General features: G+C 34.4%; 1 protein-coding gene and 1 long non-coding RNA gene across 3 annotated transcripts in view; one reads left to right on the top strand and one right to left on the bottom strand.

Moving 5' to 3' along the window:
* Nucleotides 1-3,417: 3,417 nt before the first annotated feature.
* LOC132111644 (uncharacterized) lies at nt 3,418-25,216 on the bottom strand. The gene is made up of 3 exons (XR_009424833.1): nt 24,223-25,216; nt 23,645-23,715; nt 3,418-3,506 (listed from the first exon to the last, which is right to left on the bottom strand). It is a non-coding gene; the product is annotated as an uncharacterized LOC132111644 (long non-coding RNA).
* The window catches only part of LOC132111643 (grainyhead-like protein 1 homolog), a 20,235-nt gene continuing 12,572 nt past the window's right edge, over nt 17,654-25,316 (top strand). Inside the window, exons 1-7 of one of the 2 annotated variants that reach the window (XM_059519150.1) lie at nt 17,654-17,821; nt 20,906-21,092; nt 21,516-21,589; nt 22,455-22,587; nt 23,204-23,286; nt 23,572-23,728; nt 24,678-24,789. In XM_059519150.1, the coding sequence (XP_059375133.1) occupies nt 17,802-17,821; nt 20,906-21,092; nt 21,516-21,589; nt 22,455-22,587; nt 23,204-23,286; nt 23,572-23,728; nt 24,678-24,789 (766 nt within the window). In that variant the 5' untranslated portion in view covers nt 17,654-17,801. Of the gene's footprint in view, nt 17,822-20,905; nt 21,093-21,515; nt 21,590-22,454; nt 22,786-23,203; nt 23,287-23,571; nt 23,729-24,677; nt 24,790-25,316 lie in introns of both variants that reach the window. The other variant, XM_059519149.1, reaches the window with a different exon arrangement.

Raw genomic sequence — 25,316 nt, 5'->3', positions numbered from 1 at the left:
CTTCAATATCTGTTTGAGATTTGTGACATCATACTCAGTGAAATGAAGTTACACACTGCAACTACAATAATGCAATCCAGTATTTGAATCAGTCAGAGCCACATGCATTTCAAACAGAGAATCCTCTGTGATTAACACTGTTCTCTTGTCTCCATGGTTACCAGTATGCAGGGGCTGAATGTTGGCCGAAACTAATAACACGTCCACAGAGAATATCAGTGAGGAAAAATGGGAAAATTGTTTCTGTACATGTAGTGTGTGTTTAGGCATTTGAATGAAAAAGGTGAACGGAATAAATGTAGGTCCTTATCTAAAAACTTTTCTTTTTGTCAGTCACGGAAAGAGGGAAGAATAATGCACAATGTAAATAATCAAAATTGTGAAAATTAGGAAAGGTAAATAATTTAACCTTTATAATATTTTAAAGCAATTTCAAATGTTTATTTTACTGTTAGATAAAAGGAGTAAAAACTCTTATTTGAGACTGATCTAAACTGATATACTACAATAATTTTTATTAATAGTTTCAATCATTTTATTTTACTTAAAATGTAAAAAAAAATGTATTTTGTCTATAGTTATAATTACTTTTTTATTTCAGATTTAGTTTCAGTTATTTTAGAACAAGTTAAACTGACTGAAAATGAGAAATGTTTCCTTTATGTATATACATTTCAGTTTATGTTTATTTAATTTTTTTTTTTTTTAGTTAAATACGATGACTCTGCTATTCCTACTAAAAGATCTAATCTAGAAAAGTATTGCCATATTATAGACACATTATTTTTTGTTTATTTTTATATTGCTTATATTATTTCATTTTTCATTTATATAATATTCAGTCTTATTTTATATTGTTATATTGACACTTGGTCATTTAAACAAATTTAATTCAGAATGAATGAATCATTTTAATTCCCACTTTCCACTCTGACAGCCCTAGAATTTTATTTATTGAATTTATTAAGACTTTTTTTTCTAAATATAATATAATATAATATAATATAATATAATATAATATAATATAATATAATATAATATAATATAATATAATATAATATAATATAATGTAATATAATATAATATAATAAATGCATTAATTTAAATCAGAATCCAGACATTTGTAACTACAAGTTGTTCATTGTTGGTTGTATGCCTGTATGCTGTATAAACACACACACACACACACACACACACACACACACACACACACACACACACACACACACACAACACAGTAGACAGTGATTACCTTCTGCTTTGATAACAGTAGATTTTGAGAAATTGCCCAGGTGAAAATTATAGTCTACATTAGAATATATATACACAGAACACAATAGCTGTCCTTCAGGAAAAGAAGCGTATGTTGCTTTTGTGAATAAGTGCGTGATACACATAAGCAGATGCACATGAAAGATGAAAAGCCATACAAACAACAAACCTACAGAGAGAAGCAGAGACTAAATTAGTGCCTTATTATCATAACATATTCATAGGTAGCTGCTCATCTATTCTATTTTAAGTGTTTTTAAGTATCTTGTCATGCGCCTTCATTGTAAGTAATGGTGAGGTGGGAGTGAGAGTTAATCAAACCACACATCTACAGAATCAGCACTCTATGATTTCCATAAACACTGGATGAGGGGGATCATTTGAATAAAACATAGATGTGAGTAAAGAGGAACAACTGTCATTAGACAAGAGTAATGTCATGTTAGTGTGGCATAATCAAAACATTGCAGCAATCCTTAACATGTTCTTTGTGATCATCAACAACACACGTCTTTAAATCACTAGAAAATCAAGAAAATCAGTTCTGCGATGTAGCCTAATTATAATTGTTGGTATTTAAGTGCAAACAAACCCGTCATAAAAGCATTTCTGTGAATAGGGTCATGACAGCAGGAATAGGTCAATGCTGTCCCCTTGTGGTCATGAGTTTAAATGATTCCTTGGTCCAATAAACCCGCAACATTTGGTTTCAGAAGCATACTCAGGACCGCTGCTGCCCAAATGGGTGCCCTAAGCAGAACTGTACCGTTGTCCCCCCCCCCCCAATATTACTTAAGTAAAAACAAAAAAACAAAGGTGTCAAAATAGAACTTTAATTAAATACAAAAGTAAATAAATAAATACACTGTACTTAAATTTTAATATTTAGAAATAATTGTAGCTCTACAGCAAAAAATACAAACTAAAATTACACATTAAATAAAATTTTTTAAAGATTAAATGTTATTAAAATAAACAATATTAAACTGAATAAAAAATCTGCACTTTTATATGTCATCTGCTGGAGCATTCCAAACTTCAAAATTTACAAAGGCACACTTCTGCTTTTTCTGGAAGCGAAGTCATCAATGAGCTCATCATACGATAATGTCTTTGCTAATTCAGAATTGATGCTGATTATTGCCAAACCATTCAAGCACTCTTGTGCCATAGATGAGCGCAAGTATGTTTTGATGAGCTTCATTTTAGAAAACCTTCGCTCAGCCGAGGCAACAGTCACAGTGAGCGTCACTGCTCTGCGCAGCGCAATCCAAAGATCTGGGTACATCTCTTGTAGGTGGTCGTTATGGAGAAATGATAGCATCTCCAGAGCCATTGTGAGTGGTGGCAACTGTGGGAGGTTTATGATTTCCTGAGCCAGCTCTTGACCATCAATGTGAGAACCTCCTTCTCCCACTGCAGTCTTCTCTACCTCAGTGCAGTGTTTCTGTAAAGTCTCTTTCGACGTCCCTTGAACTTGGCTGAAATCAAGCAGAACTCCAAATCTCTCTTTGACCTGAGTAAAAATTTCAAATCTCTCTTGAAGTGATGCCAAAGCAGAGTCCACAACACTGTTGAAAAATGTTAATGAGTCGAACAGCAACATCCAGTTGCATTGAACTAGACTGAAGCATCTTGTTCACCTGGTTAACATTTGTTAAGAAGTCAAACCATACAACAGTGCATATCAGAAACCTAAATGAAGCCACTTCTTCTGCCAGGGCTTGAGCCTCTACTTTGGCTACTGGATCATTCACATTGTGTCTTTGGTACTGAAAAGTTTACAAGCAAAACAAAACAGTTTTTCTGCTTTGAATAAATTAGCCAACTTCTTATCACTTCCTCTCCATTTGTGAGTATGCGATAGCATTGTAAACTATTAAAACCTTGTCCATCTGATTCTACTTTATATGGTCTTCTCTTTACAATTTCAAGACGATCAGAATCTTTTAGGTGAGACGGCCAGAGAGAAGGATCAACTGGCAGAGCACTCGAAGGGGACACCACATCAGTTTCTACTTCTTTATTGAGTGATGGTTCCTCTATGTTCATGGAACTTTTGCCAGACTGAAGATTAAGAGTTGTGGCCACTGCATCTGTACCTACATAGCTGGTTGACGGAGTTGCTTCAGTGCTGCATCCCACGTCAGTGATTGTGCAGCTGCTGTTTCCCTCTGGAGCAGTGCTTGAGAGGACCGCTTAATCCTCTTTTGTAACAAATTTCAGCATTGACCCTGCATTAAATGAAGCAGAAGATTTTAATCACTGAAAAATTACTGAGTGCACTTTTAAATAAACAATTATTGTTAGTTTATTTTTTTTTAATCTAATAAAACATAACATTAATAACAACAAAAAAGACAGTTACCTCCTATTGCTTTGGTTTTATTAATACTGTTGCCTGATTGATAGCATTCAGAAATCACACAAAAGAAAATGAAGCAGTGTTACTACCATACAACCATGGTTCATTTTTGTAAGGGTTGTGATGTCCACATATTTTTGTTGAAGAAATTATAGAGGCTTTAGCATTTTCTATAACCAAAAAGTGGCCAAAAATTAAAGATTAAGTGGATATTTGAATGAAATTTTTGGTCAATTGTGAACAAGAATTTGATGTTATAAAAAAAGCATTTGAAGTATAAAAACAGCAATAACCAGGTATTATGTATTTTAACACTTTAAAAAAACATATTATTATTATTATTATTATTATTAAAGAAAAAAATCATTATTGCCTATTTATTATAATATAATGTATTTTAAAGACTGCTTAGGTCAGATTTTATTATTACCACAAAAATATTATTTGAATGTTTCTTTGTAAATTATTATTTGAAGTAACACAATTAAAAAGTTAATTTGTGGTTACCATGCCTACAAGAATTTTTCCATAAATTATAGTCATTTACAAACATGAGGTGAGAAACAACTGTAACAACTTTAAAATAAATCAAACCTTTAAACAATTAAATTCTTTAAATTAAATATTAAAATTGCCCTGGACCTCACAGCCATGATAAAGTCTTGTATAAGGAAACTACTAAAGTTAATACATTTCACTCCAGTAAATATCACACAAACAACTGCAAAATAAGTAACATATTGAATTAAACATAATTTGCGAAGTAAAATCATGAAGTTGTATTTTCTTGGAAAACTTACTCCAATAATCTTTGTTTTATTAACTTCAAAGTTTAAAAAAATCATTTTTTACATTGTTTCACAAGCAAACTAGATATTAAATAGATGTACATTTACATTCAAAAAGCATTACAATTTTAGGCAGCAAAAGACAGGTCATGTACCTCAGTCCTTTTTTTCTTCTCTCTTTTCAGTACTTCCCAGATCTTTATGTCCGACAAGATGGAGTCACAATTGGCACCATCAGTCTTCCCCATGCTAAATGTCTTGGCCAAGAATGCATGCTTATAAGTTTTATCCATACTGTGTACTGTTCAGTTATTTGGGCCAATGAGCACGTAGCTGCCACTCATTGTATGCCCATCACATGGTGTGATAAGGGCACTAAATCCAGACTTGACTGTCTTGTTGCAGGTCTAATATACTAATCGGAAAGGAAATTCAATGATTTATACCTTAATGCCTCCTTCTGTTTGAATGAGGAGGGAAAAACTGACAGTAAACTGACAGTTGAAGAAACAATCCAGCTTTCTTTTGAAGTGCATTGATTTGGATCTTGAGGAGCATGGGACGGGCTGTAAATCTAGTTTAGAGATTAACACAGGACAGGTCAGACTGGTTTTATTTAAGACGTTTCTCTTTAAAAGGTCCTTTTAAGTGGACATCAAATACTTTCTAAGTCTCACATTGATCATTCATGTAGAGTTGAATTCAGGTTTTAGGGAAGGTCATTTCTATAAAGTGTATTTTTTCCCCAATATTTTATATTTTTTTTTTTTTTTTTTTTTATGTCTTGATATGTTCTTAAATATAAAATGTCATAGCTTTAGAAATAAATTGGAAAAGAGATCAACATAAGAAAATTTGTGTTTGGTTTAGTTAAATTTAAGTACTGTTCAGTAGACAAAAATACTTTTCATATTAAAATATATTATTTGTCATCTTAAGACAATTTAGTATTTTGCCTAGAAAAAAATTAGGTTAAAATTCTAAATAAATAATAATAATGATAAAAATATCACATATCTCAGAGTATATATGTGCAATGCTGTAAATCTTATTCAATATTTATTTTTAATTTAGTTGCTTATATGTCCATTAAAACCATCTATATCTATAACTGAAATTCTATAAATTCCATGCCATCATCTTTTTTTGATGTCATGGTGTCAATTTGTTTTGTTTTTTTTGCCAAATCACATTGCTAATCTAAAGACATTCAGATGGAATAATTTATGTACGGCAGACAGATTAAGTCTCAATCAGTCAAATTTAAGCGACTAATTTGCTTTTTATGTAACTGAATACACATTTGCCTTTAAAAGTAATATGGATTTGCAGCATTTGCTTTGAATGACTGTTTCAGTGAAAGGTGTAATACCCTGAACGCTGCCTTTTCCCCTTTGTCTGCAAGATCTGGCTCAGGTTCAACTGAAACTTGTTCGTTTTTTCACAGGGAGTCGACTTGCCCCGAGTTTATCTGACACTGTGAAATCCTCTTGGATTGTATAGTCACAACACAATTTCACACTTCACTCCCTCAATGCACATCAGTCGGTCTTCTGCTCGGGCAGCTGTTTTGACCAAATGAGTGTCTGGGTTCAAAACTCTCTAAGAGCAAATACAAGCAATCTGGGATTGCCAGTAAGTTTGACTCAGATTTTGACATGTTGTGACTGATGACACACTTGTGAGGATAAGTTGTGCCAAACCATGCCCTGGATAATTACTGAAACTGTGTCATTTCAATAAAGCAGGAGGCAAAATGAGATGATGAGGTGGTTTAAAGTTTATGGTTAAGGTGACTCAAGCTGTACCAGTCACAAAGCCCTTCCCTTTGCAAGAAAATCTTAAATTAGGTTCTTTCGTGCATCAGTCTGAAACAAACAGGACAGATTTATGTGTAAAACAGTCATAAATCTAATCAAAAGTAAATAGTCCTAAACAACTGAATCTAAGAATGTTTTTTGAACGATTTACACTTGAATTTGTATCATGACTAAGGGCTATTGTTGGGAAGAAACTATATGGACGTATTATGGAAGCAAGTTTCCCCAGAGTAGTCTTTTTGTGTAACAGAGTCAGCCAAGATATCAAAGTTCCAATCTCCAACTGATGCTCTCCATGATCTCCAAAACTGAGCCACTTTTCAGGATAAAAGGGAAATCAATGTCTTAGAACTAGTGACGTGGCATACAGCCAAGTATGGTGACCCATACTCAGAATTCATGCTCTGTATTTAACCCATCCAAAGTGCACACACACAACTGTGAACACACACCCGGAGCAGTGGGCTCTCTAACCACTAGGCCATGACTTCCCAATGAGACAATGATTAAACAATGTTTGCTAAGGTAAACATATTTGCTGAATAACAGTCTTTTATTTAATCTAGTTATTATAGATCTAATTTTGTGTCCCAAAAGTATCTGGACACTTAACATTTATTTAAAATGAATTTTCATTATATATTCGGATATATTAATTTGATCAAAAGTGACAGCAAAACATTTCTATTTCAAATAAATGCTGTTCTCTTGAACTTTCTATTCATCAGAGAATCCTGAAACAAAAAAAAACAAAAAAACAAAAACAAAAAAAAAATATATAAATATATATACATATATATATATATATATATATATATATATATACACACATATATATATATATATATATATATATATATATATATATATGTAGCACGGTTTACACAAAAATATGCATAAATGAAATGAAGGTTTCTTAAATTGAAAATTAGCATATACAAAGGATTTCGGAATGATCATGTGACTCAGAAGACTGAAATAATGACTGCTAAAAAGTCTGCTTTGCATCACAATAAATGACATTTTTAAATACATTCAAATAGAAAGCAGTTGTTATTACTGTATTTTTAATTATTTAATATTGCTGCCATGGTGACCATAGAAGTTTCTTCCATAAAAATTAAAAAGGATAAATTGTATTTTTTCCAGAATTTTTACTCTTTTCATTTAGCTATTTCAAAGTTATATTTATAAAATAAGAAGTAGTAGATATTTTTTAGCTATAGGGCAAAAAGGTGAATGCTTTTATAAATGACTTCTTATGGCCTCTACCCTTTTATTATGATGATAAATGCACGGTTAGCAGCTTTCTTCAAGGCTTTTTATAAGAATGTGTTTTCTTTTGGTACCTCATTGCCAGATCTTCACAATATGACACTACCATGGGAGGCAGAGTATTGTAACGGGAGACAGATGTGTGAACAGGGCTGTTTTGTGGTTCTGAGACTGAGTTGGCGGTAATAAGTTCAGTGTAATGGCTTTGGCATGGACTCAAGTGAAACCTGCCTGTTCTTACCTGCCCTGAGAGTGAATTTTACTGCAAATCTATCACACATACAAACTATATCTGTCTGCATATCTGGCAGCTTGCAACAAGTTTGTTTTTCTTTTGCAATACCTGTATTTCTCTCATTTTGCACTCTCGATCACAGTATTCAATTCAATTTTATTTGTATAGTGCTTTTTACGATACAAATTAATCGTTAAAAGAAAAATTAATTAAAAGAAAATGTATGTTTCTATAATATTTACTAGTAGCTTATCAGTGGTGACTCAGTTTATGTACATATGGCAGAAATGTATGGAAAAATCAATTAAAGACGTAATCAAACAGATGACGAACACTATAACAGAAATTATTATGATGCAATCAAACTTACAGCAAAATGTGATAGTTCTGTATGATGTTTCAGAGTTAGCATCATCTCATCTCATGTGTTCTGGATCCAGACTGAAGGTTCTTTAAATCCTGTGGCAAAACAGAGAAACAAATCGAACTCAGCGTTAGTTCTGTCAGGCCACAGAGGCAAGGCTGTGACCAGCTGATGCGGTCAGCTGTCAAATCTCTCCAATCACTACCACTCTCCTATTAGACACGGGACATATATATACGTGGCACCACTGCTCGGTAACTATGCTCAACGGCTCGCAACCCTCCCTCCCTCCCCATTATAAGCATGAGCATATTACTGTGCACCTTCTGGTTGTCGTCTTCTTTGTTTCAGATCACTAAGGCTTTCAAGTCTTAGCGGGCATGGACCTCACTGCTGAGAGACACTCATCTTCATAACCAGGCTACAGGATAGACGTCCCACTGCCACATCTACATGATTATCACTGTTTGCTTTAAAGACTTTATTAAAAATCTTAATTGTCATGTATTTCTAAACTCATGGTTCCGGGGGGATAATGTTAAAGCTCTTGTATGTTCAATTATTCTGGGAGCAAGAACCCCCATAAGGAACCATACCGCCAAAGATAAATTGTGTTCAATAAACTCAAGTAAACTTGCCAAAGTGGTTTCTGCCTGAAATAGCGATTATATGTAAAATACATTCAGAGTTAGCATCATAAATGAGATGACTCCCCATTTAAATAAACAATGTGGTAGCAATCGGACAGGTAGAATCTAAACCATCTTAGAGTCTGCCCTTGAATACCTGTGTAGTTTTGTAACCGATCTATGATTATGTCATGATCTATGGTGTCGAACGCGGCACTAAGATCAAGTAAAACTAGCAATGAGATGCAGCCTTTGTCTGACGCAAGAAGCAATTTGTAATTTTAACATTTGTAATTTTTCTGTGCTATGGTGGGGCCTAAAACCTGACTTAAATTCTTCATACAGATCATTTTTTTTGCAGGGAGCACAACTGAGCAGACACCAATTTTCAAAAAATATGTGACATAAATGGAAGATTTGAAATGGGTCTGTAATTTGCCAATTCACTAGGATCTAGTTGTGGATTCTTAATAAGAGACTTAATTACCGCCAGCTTGAATGGTTTTGGGACATGACCTAAAGATAACGACGAGTTAATAATGTTGAGAAGCGGTTCTTCTGCTACAGGTAACAACTCTTTCAGTAATTTATTGGGTACAGGATATAATAAACATGTTGTATTCTGGGACATTAAAGTCTTAATGCTGCTGTGGTCGCATCACGGTCTGCAGAACTGAATCCTGTATAACCTGAAGGTCAAAATGTGTGACAGAGTTTTGAAGCGCAGAATGTGGAAGATTGAATTTGAAATCTAAAATCTCTGTAGCTGAAAACGTGCCTGAGCTGTAAAAGAAGCCTAACCGGGTATGGCGGAGAAGCATGTTTAACCTCAGTAGTTTGAGGTTGTTTTACAGGTCCTAATCTCAGTTCTTCACAATGTAAACCACCATTTATAACGGCAACATTCACAGCAGTTCAACTCTAATGAAGGTTTAAATGCAGTTGTCTCAGGAGGAAAGCGCAGGGTGTGACATAAGCATGTGTTAACTTGCTCGTTTAAAGTTCTCCTTGTATCAAGCTCCTGTCCCTTTATCTTTGAGCATCAGGTGTCTTATGAAGTCTTTGCAGTGTCAAAAGCAGTGGTGTATAGTAAAGAAAGAAAGAAAATGCTACTTGACCTTTTGATGATCTGAGATCATTTCTTAGCATGGCTCATGAAATCTGCTCTTCTCATTTTGCACTCGTTATATTTTATGGCTTGGATGAAGCATAGATTTTTCTGGTTTTCGCTATGGACCGAATGCAGTGGTGTGAGTGCATGCTAGTAAACTGTGACTATCCATATAAGGTGTGTGTGTGTGTGTGTGTGTCATGCCTCTGTGTATTATGACCTTAAAACAAATATTATCTGCCATGCAACATTATTTTATACTGCAGCTGTTTCCATTACAATTCTGGAGTCTAAGAAAAAACTGCATTTCCATTCAAATAAATGAGTGCAGGTGCTAAAACACCTACGTTATATTTAGATCAATTAATGAAAAAAATAAATAAAATTAATTGAAGTATTACTCTAAATCAATGTAATTTGTGAAAAAAAAGTTAATTTGTTTTTTTAAATGTTAAAGAGTTTTAATTAGAATAATTTGTTAAAGGAATAAATAGTCCTTTGTTAAAAAGAATGGTCTTAACTGTAATGAACGTGCGCTTGTAGTGTACTTAAAATCTTAAAAGTATAATTTGAAAAAAAAAAAAACTTTAAATGCAGGAAGATAATATTAATCAAACAATACTTTAAAATCATAATATTTTTAAACGGTGAACTTTTTAAATCATTATGTTTTAATAATCTTTTGGCATGCTTTTTGACATGTTGGCTAACATACTAAAGTACATGTACAAGTACTTTTAACTGTAGTGTTTTATTTCTACATATTTGTATAATGCATCTTCATGATCACAAATACATTATTTATTTATATAGTTAGTTAGTTGATAAATTAGTTAGTTGGTTAGTTTACCATAAATGTTTGTCAGTTGGCAGTAGAAGAAAATTAAAAAGTAAACCTTAGTTTAGCATCTAATATACATTCAAATTAAAACACATTTTCAAGTATATTTGTTTAAAATCTATTATTTTCTCAAGTATACTTATTTTTCAAAAGGGGTAAAATCATCCTGAATCTAAATCAAACTGAATGATAATTTAAATTAAGCTACATTTAAAATGAGGCTAAATGTAAAGCTTTATTGCAGGCACAGCAAATGCTGTCAGTGTCTCTGGCGAAAGTGGCATTATACCAGCTAAAACTCTTAAAAGTAAGTTTAAGTGCTGGAACTAAATGGAATGCTGCAAGTTTTGTTCATCAGCATTCCTTCACAGTTCCTGTTTAGGCAACCAGTAAACAACAAACCTGAGTGTGTCCCAGTATATTTACTGTGAACACTCACGATAGTCAAAGCAAGATCAGTACAAATCTGCATTCAAACGTTTTCAACATCAACTCTGTGTCTACTTTTATTCCTCCTAAGGGACTGACTGAGTAACTGAAATTGATATTTCAATGAAATATAACTGAGAACTCCATTATGTCTCCTGAGATATAAAAGAGCAATAAAAACATGCTGCAATATAAGTCAACAAGAAGTCTATGTAACAAGGAGCCAATAAAAAACATTTTATAGGGTTAACATAAATTCAAAATATATGTATATAAAACAAACTACACAACCCACAAGTCTAAATACATGTTTGTTTTAATAATTAATTCTGTCACGCAGCAATTACCTTGGCAAAAATACAAAAACAAATATGGTATTGTTTATTTTATCAGAGAACAGTGTACTGCAGTTTACAGGTTCTGTCAACCCTATAAGAATTATTCTGTGAGGCTTTGAGTATCTGTTTATCAAATGTACCTAATGTCATATTTTTTTCAGAGGGGCGTGCTGAAGCATTGCTCTGCGAACATGTTTCAACCTGCGTGTTTCAACTGCTTGAGAAAAAGAAAGAAAATGATAAGTGAGTGAAATTGCTGTGGGAAAAGGGTCCATTTTTTAGTCTTGACATTTGCAAGCTCAAGCCAATCAGATGTCTTGCAACATCTTCACAATGGACCACGTCCCACCATCTATTGTTGTACAAATGAAATCTTTCACCCAACCCACTGGATAAAACCTTGGATATAACATGAGTCATTTTTCACTGTCAGCTTGCTCTGACGTGAAACTGAAGTTGCCTATGGAAATGATGTTGGTCATTATTTGGATTTCTGAATACTTCATTTTGGCCAAGTTTTCTAAATTAGATTTCTAAATACTTCATTATGTTTTGTTGTGAACAGGTAGAAAGCCCAGCTGTAAAAACTGGTCAATAACGTGATCTGTTCATTAAAAATACAAATCAAAGACAAACACGTTTTTTTTTCCTGTATATTAAAATAAATTTTGATATATTTTGGGGGCATAAATTCATAAATGCCAAACAACTGTCCTGATATCTTAATTGAATTGTCTGCAAAAGTCATGTGGTGCGGCCAGCAAAGTAAAAAACCCAGGAAATGATCATGACCACTGCAGAATGCAGATCCTCATGATGGTATGTCAAGATCAATTTCTTAAAATATCAGATCATTTGACTTTTGGGAACGGTTTTACCTGTTACCTTTGTAAAATGCAAAAAAAAAAAAAAAAAATTGGAATATTTATCAATATTGTTAATAATAAAATTATAAAAATAAAAATACATTTAAACATTTATTAAAAAATAAGAATGATTATTAATATGTGTTTACTCGCATGTTTTCAGCATATAAGGATATTTTCTTGAAAACTATCATTCAAAATACCTTGGTAATAATTAACGATATTTGTAAAAAAAAAAAAAAAAAAAACTTGAAAATAATAACGATAAAGATGTGTTTATCAAAATGTATTCAGGGTATAAATACAAGAGTTATACTAATTAATGATTATAATAATGGTTACACACAATGACATTTTAAAGTCATTAAATTAAAACTTTAAAAATGGTTTACAAATAATTAAAAAACAAATGCAACGAACATGAATACAAAGGGTACACAAGTTGACACACATGTTAGTTTTAGTGACTTGTGTAAACTGATATGAGGTTAACAATGTACTTTTTTAAGTTTAACTTTCCAAGCAATTTAATACTCCACAAAACTAAAGCAGCCAGTCCGTGAATGTCCCATAAAACCTGACCTTTCTGCTGACCTCAAGGATATGTCAGACATGAAAGGACAGGGATAGAGGAGGATTTAACATACGGGCCCACGCTACCCTCACCCTCTCGCTGTGTTTGCACTGTAAGCACACAAGACGGACTGATAACATCTTCCTAATAGTTTCTCCAAAACACCAGAGCTTATCCCACAACCTTCACTGCGGCTGTTTATTGGGAAAATGCAAAAAGCAGTTAGTCATTTGCGCACGTCAATTTCAGCTCATCATGGAGATCCTTAAGCATTTCTCTTTTATTTGAATAACATCCTCGAGGCAGTTACTGGTCAAATGGCAGTCAAGAGGTGAGAGCTATTACTGAGAGCAAATAGAATATGTCTTGGATGTAATAAATATCAGTATGACTTTATCAGTACCTGAATACTGAGAAACACTAGACTCTATAAAATACACGCAGTCAGGATGAGTCCTGGCAAGCCTAAAAGTTGGTCTGTATTTGCATCTTATTACCCTCACATCCTGGTGTTCTATACTCAGACTTATGACTGGAGCTGGCAAATAACTGTCGAGAGCAGCAGCGAGGAGAGAGAACACAAACAGATCCTGGGGGAACTGTAAATAGACTCAAGCAAATCCAGCCACCCGTCCTTCTAAGGAAAATGTTCATCATCATCATTTAATTGTTAACAGTGTTACAGTGCACACCGTAGATACAATATATGTGCATTATATTAATATGTATTTATATAAATATTGTGTTTTATCCTACAAAAAAAGGTGAGGAAACACATCTCAGAAATTGCTAAAATTCATAAATAATTTTAATAACAAATAAATTCACAAGAATAAAATCACTAAAATTCACAAATAATGATAAAGAACTGGAAAGTATCACACTGAATTAAATGTAAAATGAAGAAGTAGAAAGACTTAAATAGTACATTCTTGTAAAACATAATTCAATAATCTTTGTTTTTTTCAGTATATATAAGTGTTGTCACAGTACCAACATTTCAGTATTCGGTACCGATACCACTGAAAATCCACGGTTCTCGGTACCAATTTCGGTACCAAAGCAAAACACAAAAATATTCTAATAAAAAAATAAACACTTTTTATCACTAAAAATAAAACCAAAGTCATTCTTTATACTTATTTACAATTGTGTTTAAAGTTTTTCTACAAGTAATATAATTATGGAAACAAGTAAACAAGTTTCACCCAAATTTAATTTGTCTTTTAATTAATGAAATTTAAACACATTTTATTTTTTGGTAAATAAAGGGGATTTGCTATTAAAATTAAAACATAGAAGAAATATTGTGTGATTTATTTCTTTAAAAAATAAAGTTTTATTAATTTTTTCAACAGTAGTAGCACTATCACATACATTTTACTAAATAACAGTAATATTTCTAGCACAACGCCTTTATGTAAAAATGAACTTATTTTGACGGGTTGCCGTGAATACCTTTAAATTGACACTTGTTTTTTTCTCAAATGAAATGATAAAATGCTTGTGAAGTGACTCAGAACAGTTTTGGTGATGTTTCAAATGTCTGTAGAGGAGCGCTTCCAGGACTAAAAATGTTAGCTTGAGGTGCTCTTTGGATGGGATAATCATAATATAGAACAAATTAGGAAACTCCAACGCGTTTCGGCATACAAGCCTTCTGAGTTTTTAAAGGTTTATGATGACCAAGCCATAAAATAAAGGCTTTTTATATTTTCTTAAAGAGAGTGCCTTGGAGTTTCCTAATTTGTTCTAGTTTTGGTGATGTTGTTTATGTATTTATGTCATCATTGAGATAGCAGATGCTGAAATTACTGCAAGCGTCACGCGCTTCAGTCTATGTAGTAAACAAACCCGCAAGTCTCTGCCATTCATTCATTCACACTGAGACGGTCAGAACATGCAAGATTCATATTTCAACCAACTTTTGCGGCTTAACATTTACAGATACTGATCCATATGGAGATTTGATTTGATTAATTTATGCTAACTTTGACAAATTCTGTGACTGTCCATATTAAAATGTAAGTTTCATTTTCATGTCTGGATTTTGAGATTCCGTCCGCGTTTTCTGCTTCGTCATGAACCGGGTTGACAGGGTACTCGGTACCACCGGTACTTAAAGAAACCTGGTAACATGACATTTTCATTTTTTTAGTACCGACTTGGTACCAAAGTACCAGGTCTTTTGACAACACTAGTGTGTATATATATATATATATATATACACACACACACACACACACACACACATACAGTATGTGTGTGTTTACAGCTTTAGAGAGCCATTTTAAACCTTCTGCTCTGAGATTATACCTGACCTGTACCATCCTCATTTATATGTGTGACTAAAATCTAGAGGGATACATAAGCTTGTTAAGTCTACCCATCTGTTTGTCATACATGCAAATTATCTCTTATGACTCTGCAGGGTGCTGTACTTCCTTGTTTAAGATTTCAATATAATACAGTTTCTTCCATATTCTACAGAATTCATCTAGTTACATGAGGAATATATGACAAATGCTAAATAAATACGACAAATTTGCAGATCTATCCAAAACACCAAATAAAAAATAATTGTGGGAATGTTTTTTTTTTTAATTTCAAATCTGACTGACTATAATTTGCTCTAGGCTTTTAAGGATTTTCTTTGAATGCATAGTTTTGCAGGGTGTTTTTCAATGGGTGTTGGTTCAGTTGTTTTGCAATGAGCAAGAGAATAAATCCTTATTAAGTAAGCTTCATATGTACAATCACGTCACATTCTTGAGTCCAATAAGGGTTTTAGGACTCTGGATGTTGCTCTTAATAATGAAACTGCCAAGTACAGTAATAAACTTAATCTCTATTTTTGTAATACACAAATACTACAGCACATATATACTATAAAAAAAAATATATACACACACACACACACTGAATTAGAATCCACCCAATGTAAGGTTTGTGTCAGAGCTGCCCTAAACTAACAGTATTGCTGATTACCAAAATTATTTGTTATGTTTCTGTAATGGTTAATCCACCAGTATGTGTAAGCTAATGTTAAAATATAATTGTTGTTGTTATAAATGAATTTTCTAATTAACTGTTTTACAAGAAAGGCAGAAAAAATAAAAAAGCATTTAATTTTTATTAAGATGCTCATATACATATACAATTCAAATGTTTATTTAACCAAAATAAACAAGCAGCAATAGCTGAATTTGGTTTTGCCAGTTTGTCAGCAACCATGTGAACTACCATTCCACTTACATACAGTCTCTAATAAGTTCCTACTGTCAGCAAACATTCAAAGCCATGACAGCAAATATAAACAGTGTGCCTGCTCAAGCAAGAGTCTGTGCATTAGGGTAAATAAACACTGCAGCAAGAGAAGTGTGTGTTTGGTGGGAGAGTATAAACTGAAAACTGACTGATAGCATCTCTAAAGCCCTCTCTCACTAAGGAGAGCTGCTGTTTATTTTCTCATCCCTGTATCTTTTTAGGTATTATCTCTGCTTAACTGTCAAAATGTATATAGCAAGAATGACTTTCAATGCTCACATAGAGATATGTATTACTCTTTACAGTGAACAAATGTCACAAATATTGAGGAAGTAATGAGTTTTGTGAAGTGTGATTTGCCAATAAAAAAAGTAAATGTCTTGGAATTAAGGAACTGCAGGCAAGACATACATCTCCTTTTTTTAGACTACTTGTAGTCTATTAAAATTATATATAAATAAAAACAAACCAGTGTTTAGCTCATTAAAGAAACAAGCAGATTATTCAAAAGTTCACATTTTTGCTTAGCATGTGTAATTCTATTAAAAAAAACATTGGGGTTAAATCAATATAATGTTTATCTTGAACATTTACATCATTAGCATGCAACATTATGCTATAATTTTACAGTAACTGATCAGTTTTTATTAAATATACATGTATAAACCACCCTCATACTCCTTTTTTTGCTTGTTAAGGAGCTCTAGTCTTCAGTTTTGGGTTGGTGTGGGTGTTAACAGCAGTTTGAAACGGCCTATCCTACTCTGCTATCCTACTCTGAATGCAGGGCACTTAATGTTGTATTGGCAACACCTAATATTGTTATGCATACAAATCACAAGAAACTAAAGAGACACAAATACATGAGAATAGAAATCCTAATTTACAGCAAAATTTCATTGTTACTCTCATGTGATAACAGCATAAGCCTACATATAATTTTAAATTAAACTGTAATTTCTACATTTCAGTAAAATTTGTACATTTAGTACATTTTTTAATCAATCTCAGGCCGTCATATGACAAAGCAATGGTTTAAACAATTCCACAATTTTCATCTTTACTGTAAATGTTGTCATTATACAGAAGCCTTAGCTACTGTAAGGTGCTTTGAAAGACTTCCATTCCACCCCTTGTACATTATAAAAGTTGTATTAAAAATAAATAAGTATCTTTTATGCTCAATCTAACGCAGACATGTTTGCAAAAAGCTCATATTGAACATAAAATTACAGCACAATGTAGTCCTGATCTATTTAAATGTTATCCAGAGAGAAAAACCTACTAAAATCTAGCTGTTATGTAGTGCTAAAATAAAAGATTATTACACTGCACCATTAATTTCATTAGGTTTTTGTTAAGTTAAACATGCACAGACCATAAGCAATGAGCTCCTTGAATATTTAGCTCCTCCTCTCAGGTGTAATCCAATCCAGTGCCCTGTCACAGGTAAAACCGGCCCCAATTTCTCAGTATATCCAAAAAAGCGAGAAAAGCCAACAAAACCCGTTCTCATACAGGCAATTCTAACGCAGCCCTCATCCCATTCTGAAAACGCTGCTCCATACAAGAAGAAGAAGGATCGGATTTACAGTACCAACTAGAAAGTCCAGTTCGACCATAAGAGATGTCACAGGAGCATGACAAGTAAGTTCACCCCTGTAGATCCATAGTCTACCGAGAGATGGTCAACAGAAAAGGATCTAACGATTGAAATATCATGCACTATTTACTGCTTAATCTTGGTTTATTTGTTGGAACTAACACAGATTAGCTTCTTTAGTCTGACTTGTCTCAGTAATTCTGGAAAATAGTGTCTTACCACGAGAAGTCGGACTGACAGCCGAGAGCCGATTCCGCTACACAGTTGTGCTGTTTGGGCTCTTCAGTTCACCTGTCATGTTCAGACCTGCTTCGGTCACAGGTGTATCTGCACCTGCTGCGGGAGTTACGAGCGCTGCAATCTATTTGTCAGACTTTCGTGTTATTTAGTTTGTTTGTTTCATTTTTGCGTGCACATTTTCCTCATTTGGAGTGAAATCACATTTGAGTCCAAACTTGTGAATACTTGATATTTTGTTAGCATTTATTATAAGGAAAGGCTTCTTGTATGTACAGCTGGAAACCACATCTGTGTTTTGGGAAAGGTAATACTTTTTTTTGACGAAACATACTGGCTGAAATCGTTAGGTTTTTAGATAGTAAAAGATATTGTTATGGCAGGAGGTGTATGATTATTTTATGGATTAGTATGTCAGGATTTATCAAGTTAAATGTTGTTAATGTTTTGAAAGATGAGTTCATTGTTTTCTAGACTTGCCAATCCTTCTCAGGAACAGTGTTTAAGCCTTTTGTATATTTTTTAAAGCATTTAAACACAATCTGCTGTGACCTTTTTTAAAAGTTTGGGTTTTCTTTTCTACTCAGAATTGGTTCGCCTGTACTTAAAAACATCAAGAAAGTATACACCCAAAATATTTCCTCATGCAAACAGAACTTTGTTGACAACCATCACCATAGTGTAAGCAATATGAGACCTTGTATCTGTGAATCCTGAAGACAAAAAAAAACTCTCCTTAGTTAGTGTTTGGAGTATGGCGGATGTGGCCAAAAAATGCCATCATTAGAAATTTTGCGCTTGGATGCCTCTTTTGTTTTAGAAGTGGGGTTGTGTGTCCACAAGGTTTTGGTGTCCCAGGATAACGGATCTATCAGGTTGCAAAGCTAACATCAAACAGGGAGAAAGAATAGCACAATTAGTTATCAAATTACTCATAATTTGTTTGCGTTAACTAATCTGGATGCAAATTTTTGTCATAGCAACACTTTATTTTCATTACTTCATTTCATACTTCATTTCATTACTTTATTTAAAGGCTATAGTGTTGTGTGAACTTAGAGAGACTAAAAAGACTACCGACCATCAGGATGAGTCCTATCCTGAATCAATTTGAAAAGGCATGTCCTAAGTTTAGACTTTAAAGGGGTAATATGATGCTTTTTTTTTAAAGATCGTTATTTGATGTATTTGGTGTAACAGAATATGCTGACATGCTTTAATGTTCAAAAAACACATTATTTTTCAAATACTGCACATTATTGTAGGTCCTCTATGCCACGCCTCTCTCAAATGCGTCGTTTCTACAAAGTCCCTCCTTCTGACAAGTGCAGTCTGCTCTGATTGGCCAACTGACCCAGTGCGTTGTGATTGGAAGAACACCTCAAGCACTCATTTCATAGGAAATGTAACGCCCCTTTCCATAATCGCAAGCTTCATCTTCCAAAATGTAAAGACAGCTAATAATGTCCTTAGTTTTACCATCAGTTTAAGTCAGAAAGGGGAACAGAGTCACGTGACAGACACAGTGATGAAGCTCGTATGTGTTTGTAGTACACAAGCCACGGACAGTTAAGACAGCTGACTCCACTGTGTGACCTTCTCTTTCTCTCTCACACATGCGCGTGCATACACACACACACACACACACACACACACACACACACACACACACACACACACACACACACACACACACACACACACACACACACACACACACAATTTCACATTTGAACTTTCAATAGCAAAAACTTCAACTAATAACAAAACATACTTACAGTTGCTGATTCAGAAGTGCCAGATTGTCGTAGCAAAGTCGGAATTACCTCCTCTCCTAGTTTCACGAAACGGTCATCCATAAAATGTGTTGCTGTTCTGCTGTAAGTAATTTTAATGATTCCTAAATGCATCTACTTTCGGAAGGCCAAATAAAGTGCTTCTGCTTTCTCCTAGATATACACAGCATCTCCCTGACATGGCTGCTTCAACACTAACTGCGATTACTGAAACCACACCTTCTTTCTTTGCGTGAACATTTGGACGGCATTACAAATATTTCCACATAGTGACGTAGACATGTGGGTCGTGTTTGAATGAGCCATTTTAGGGGGGGTGGCAGAGCCTTAACTTTGATAAAGAATATCTCTTTGGATTTGAGACTTTAGTCTTTGCAAACTTTAAAGATCTTCTTCATGCACAAATAGTTTGTAACACTCCAAGACAAAGGAAAAAATGTAAATCACTTTATATGACCCCTTTAAAGCTTTATCATCTTTTTTTTTTTGTCACGCTAAGTTCCCTACCAGACTTAACCTCGCCCTGCTTAGGCAACCCAAGATAAAAGGTTTGAAAGTTGAAAAATAAACTCCTTGTACCTTGTCCTTATTTCACTGTCAGATATTTTAACACATAGATACATTTAATTAGCACTGTTTAATCAGAGTATATTTAATATTCTGTAAGCCACCTTTGTCTAAATAATAGTTGATGGTACTCATAAGAATGACATAATGATGACGAAAACGCACAGAGGCCATAACCTGTTTTCTTAATGAACTTTGTCACAGTCTGAGAAAAGTCACTAGATCTCCTTCTGACACTTTACTGGAAGAGCCAGTGAAACATGTTGTCAAACGGGAAGCTGCGGTCTGCACAGAGATTTGTTGTTTGGGCTGGTTTTCTCACAGATCCTGAGATAAAGAAGGCCTTTTGTCAACTTTGACACCAGCAATAATGCCAAAACATCTTCAGATTGTTGATGCTCAACATCCATCATTTTGTTCCGTATGGCACTGTGTGTTTACAAATCACACACCCCATCTACTTCTGCCTGAAGATGAATTGAGCTGTTGTTCTAGTACTGACTGCTCTTTCTGAACTGTTCCTTATAGTAAGCGGGCAGTGCTCGTGCTACAGAATGACCCGGCTTACAGCCAACGGCGGCCTTTTACAAGTGAGGATGAGGCCTGGAAGTCGTTCCTGGAGAACCCCCTCACAGCCGCCACCAAGGCCATGATGAGCATCAATGGAGATGAGGACAGTGCCGCAGCTCTGGGTTTACTTTATGAATACTACAAGGTACGACTAGTTGAGTTTGACAACAATGATAATAATAATAAATTGTAATGCACTTTTTGCAAACACAAAATACACATTAAATATTCAATAATACACCAAACACAGTAAAAGTATAAATATCATATTAAAAGTTATGTGTATGTGTAGTCATTTTAATTAAAAAAGTAAAATAATCTTTAAACAGACGAAGGGGATGAAAAGAGAAACTTTAGGCAACCACAACAAAACACTAACATTATTTATTGCTTATGGTTATTATTTGAGTAAAAAATAACAAAGAATTAATTAAATGATGTCTGACATCCTTTTACTTCATAAAATGTCACCTAGTATTTTTATATATATTCACAGACAGATATAATGGGTTAAGCTAATGCTATTGGATGTGGTCAGACTTACATAGAGTTTGTTTACTTTCCCCAGGTGCCACGGGAAAAGAGAACAATATCCCAGCCAAAGGCTGACGTCCTGGGCTCTGATGTGGATCCCAACAAAAGGTGAAGCTCTCATCAAAGATGCAACATTGAATTTTTCCCATACTGAGAAGATGAGACCCTACTTAATGTTATCCATTGCTATTGCTACAATCCGCTTGTAAACAGGAAATAGTCAACAACGATTTATTTAATCAATCTGTCGGATCTGTTTGCCAAATGCACAGGAGTTACATCAGTGACATCACTGTCAAAAAGTGCTTGAAGCTGTTCGAAGCATGAGAGCACTTTTTATTAAATGCTTCAAATATTATGCGCATAGGGTTTCAGGTTTCCACGCTGTAGTGTGAGTGTGCTTGTGTTGTTTAATGGGTTTGAGAGGGTTTCTCCCGAGCGCAGATATATATTTTTTATCTATATTCTGTATTTTATTCTTATTTAAAGCCAAGCAAATATACCCATTTCAGGGGGGGAAAGGGTTGTATATTATACTTATTATAGACAATACTTATTAAAGTTTATACTAAATATTATACTCAGATGGATGCGCATGTGCGTCAGCCAGCAGCTGCACAACGGAAAGAAAGGCTGTAATTCAGTTTTATTTTAAATGTTATTTGGGTTACAAAAATTGTGACATTTAATTTAAATCCTGTATACAAAGCAAATAATTTGTACAATAATTTCCGTAAAAAGTGACGCTTAATGTGTTTACTTTTTAACATTTAGTATAAAGCTTCTTTTTTTTAAACGTTGTATTGTTTATATTTCATTTTTCTCAATGTGTAGCATTACATGTATTGATAGGTTTATATATGTTTTAATAGCCTTGAATTTTGCACATTTGTTTGTATGTCATTGAAAATATATTTTAAACTTTTTATATTAAATATTTTGTTATTCACATTTATTTTTGCATTCACAACAGAAACTTAATGGTCCCTCTCCAAGAGCCTTTGGCAGACAACCGAATCCAGGGTCTGAAAGGAGTAAATATCATTCTTCCAGGGAACCAGCACACCCAGGACAAGAGAGGCCTTTTCCCCTCACCCGATACTACGGTGACAGTCTCCTTTGCGCCAAACTATCCAGTGAAAACCGAGGGTCAATCACATAGATTCTCCGTCACTGTCCCCAATCCCCACTGTTCAGAACCAGACAGTCACACAGTGGTTTTTGACCCTCAGCTCCCCCACAACCAGTTCAGTCCAAACACACAGCCACGCACCCCAGACTCGACCTTCCCAGAGAACTCAGATGTGAGTTCTCACACACACACATATATCTCCTGTCTCCCACCCTCAGACAATACTTCATTTACCTGGTGACTCTAAAGACATTGTTGTATTGAGCCCCCTCCCTATTTTTATTTGAACATGCCAAAATAGCAGCTAGCATGTCATTATGCCATTGTCTCTCTTACACAATAAAGTGCTGTATTTTCCTCTCACATAATAGCCAGGGCCTTTTCTCTCTCTCTCGCTCTCTCTTTTACCCGCTCTCATTCCCGCTCCCTCTCTCTACCTGCTTTTTTTATGGAGGGAGGGTTTCCTTAGAAATTATAGTTTGTTTTGTTTTTTTTTCTTTTGCTTAGCAATCATCTTTCTCCCACTGACTGAATGTGGTGGTTGTTTGCGCTAATGCCAGGCCCTCTTGCCCCTCTTTTGTGCGCTACAGGTGTTCCCGTTCCCAAGGGATCTCCAGCTAGGCATGGGTCACATCTCACAGGAGGACTATGCCACTTTTGACACAGTGTCAGGGTGAGTGTTTGCTGCCAGAAACATAACCTCAGAGAAAAACTTCCATTTAAGAGTTGGCAGATTCTATCAGCTGAGTGTGTGCAAACAGCTTGAATAGGGTCACTGGTGCACCCTTCTGACAGGTGCTCATGGCCCATGGGTAAATAAATGAACGTCAGTCAACAACAAATATGACAAGCTGCCTCTTCCCAGTAATAGCAAACATAGAAATTGTCATGGGTGTATTTGGTCTGATGGTGCAAATATGTATTAAGTGGTGACCCCTTTTTTGTGTTTGGTTAACAGTAACAATTTTGAATACACATTAGAAGCCTCCAAGTCTCTCAGACAGAAATCTGGTGATGGCACAATGACATACCTCAACAAGGGCCAGTTCTATCCCATCACCCTCAGGGAAATGGACAATGGCAAACTGCTGCATGGCCCCATCTGTAAAGTCAGGGTAAGAGGAGTATGAAAAAAAAATTATATATATATATATTTATATATATGTAGCCTACTACATTTGGTACTACATCACTGATTTGTTAAGCTCTACAACTGTTAAAATTACACAGTTTTTAAAAGAATGAAGTTACAATTAAATAATAATATTTCTACATCAATTCGTATTTTTTTTTAATATTGACATTTAAATGGTGGCTGTCACAAAAAAATGGTGGATTTATTCAAGCATAAATTAAACATAAGAACAGTACAAATTATAATGAATATGTTATATGGTGCATATATTTAGTAAAAAACCCCTCTCTACAGTTTTTTTTTTTTTGGCTGACTAACGAGTTTACGGTCACCGAATATGTTTGTTTCTGAGGTAAATGACGTTACCTGACATTGTTTACAAGACTTTATATTGACGTATTTACGCGGCTGAAAAACTGATTGAGCGATTACATGAGACACGACACGGATTGTCAAGTTGTACTTTTAACTTACCTTTGGATGTTTAGTCATGACTCATGTTTATTTTTGTGCTGAAAATGGTATTAATGTGGAGGCGATGCTTAGTTCACGTGCGCCTCGCGCTGCCGCGTCTGTTGAACTGCGGCCAAAATAAATTGGGGCAAAAAAAACAAAAAAATATATTTAATTATTATTATTTATTTATTTTTTGCCCCAAATTATTTTGGACACTTCATCTACGCATTACTAAAAAACACAACAACAAAGATTTATATAATACATTTATTTACACATTGTACTTTGCAACCACTAAAAGTAAACTAATTAACCCCACTAATTAACCTCCCAAAAAAGGGAAATTAATGTAGCTTACTTCATAATTACTATAGATTTAAGTGTAAATACATTTTGGATCACTGAATGTACAGGTACTTGTTTGAGAGTGTGTGTACATTAATAGAAACCAGTAACACCATGTTGTTTTTCAGAGTGTTGTGATGGTAGTGTTTGGAGAGGAGAAATCCAGAGATGACCAACTCAAGCACTGGAAATACTGGCACTCAAGACAGCACACGGCCAAGCAGAGATGCATTGATATTGGTGAGAAGTCTTTGTCTAGGGAGATCAGTACACCCTTGATCTCACTGATCTAACTCTTAATTTCATGTCTCTTTGCTTCTTTGGGTCCAGTGTAGTTCAGGGAGGATTAATGGGTACAGATATCAAACAAGCATAGAGACAAAAGGGATGCAGGGGGCTGCAGGTGGGAACAAGGGAGAGCCATCAATGACCTTCACAATGAACAAAACAAATAAAACATGAGCACTGTAAAGCATGAAAGGATACACAACATTATCTTGCTTTCAATGAAGGGGAAAATGCCCTTTAAGCCTTTAAGGGATAGTTCACCCAAATATGAAAATTCTGTCAACATTTACTCACCCTCAATGTTGTTCCAACCCTGTTTCTATCTTATGTTGAACATATTTGTTTTAATTTTTAATTTTTGGGTGAACTATCACTTTAATGTCACAATATTATATTAGTAAAGTACAGCATAAAAAAAAGCCTTGATTAATGAATAAACTGTCTTAATTTTATCTAAATGGCTCATTAACAGTTAGCTC

The sequence above is a fragment of the Carassius carassius genome, chromosome 31 (genome assembly GCF_963082965.1).
Source record: "Carassius carassius chromosome 31, fCarCar2.1, whole genome shotgun sequence".
Classification (NCBI taxonomy): Eukaryota; Metazoa; Chordata; class Actinopteri; order Cypriniformes; family Cyprinidae; genus Carassius; species Carassius carassius.
Note: the sequence above shows the minus strand (reverse complement) of the source record. Positions and strands in the feature narration are given on the sequence as shown.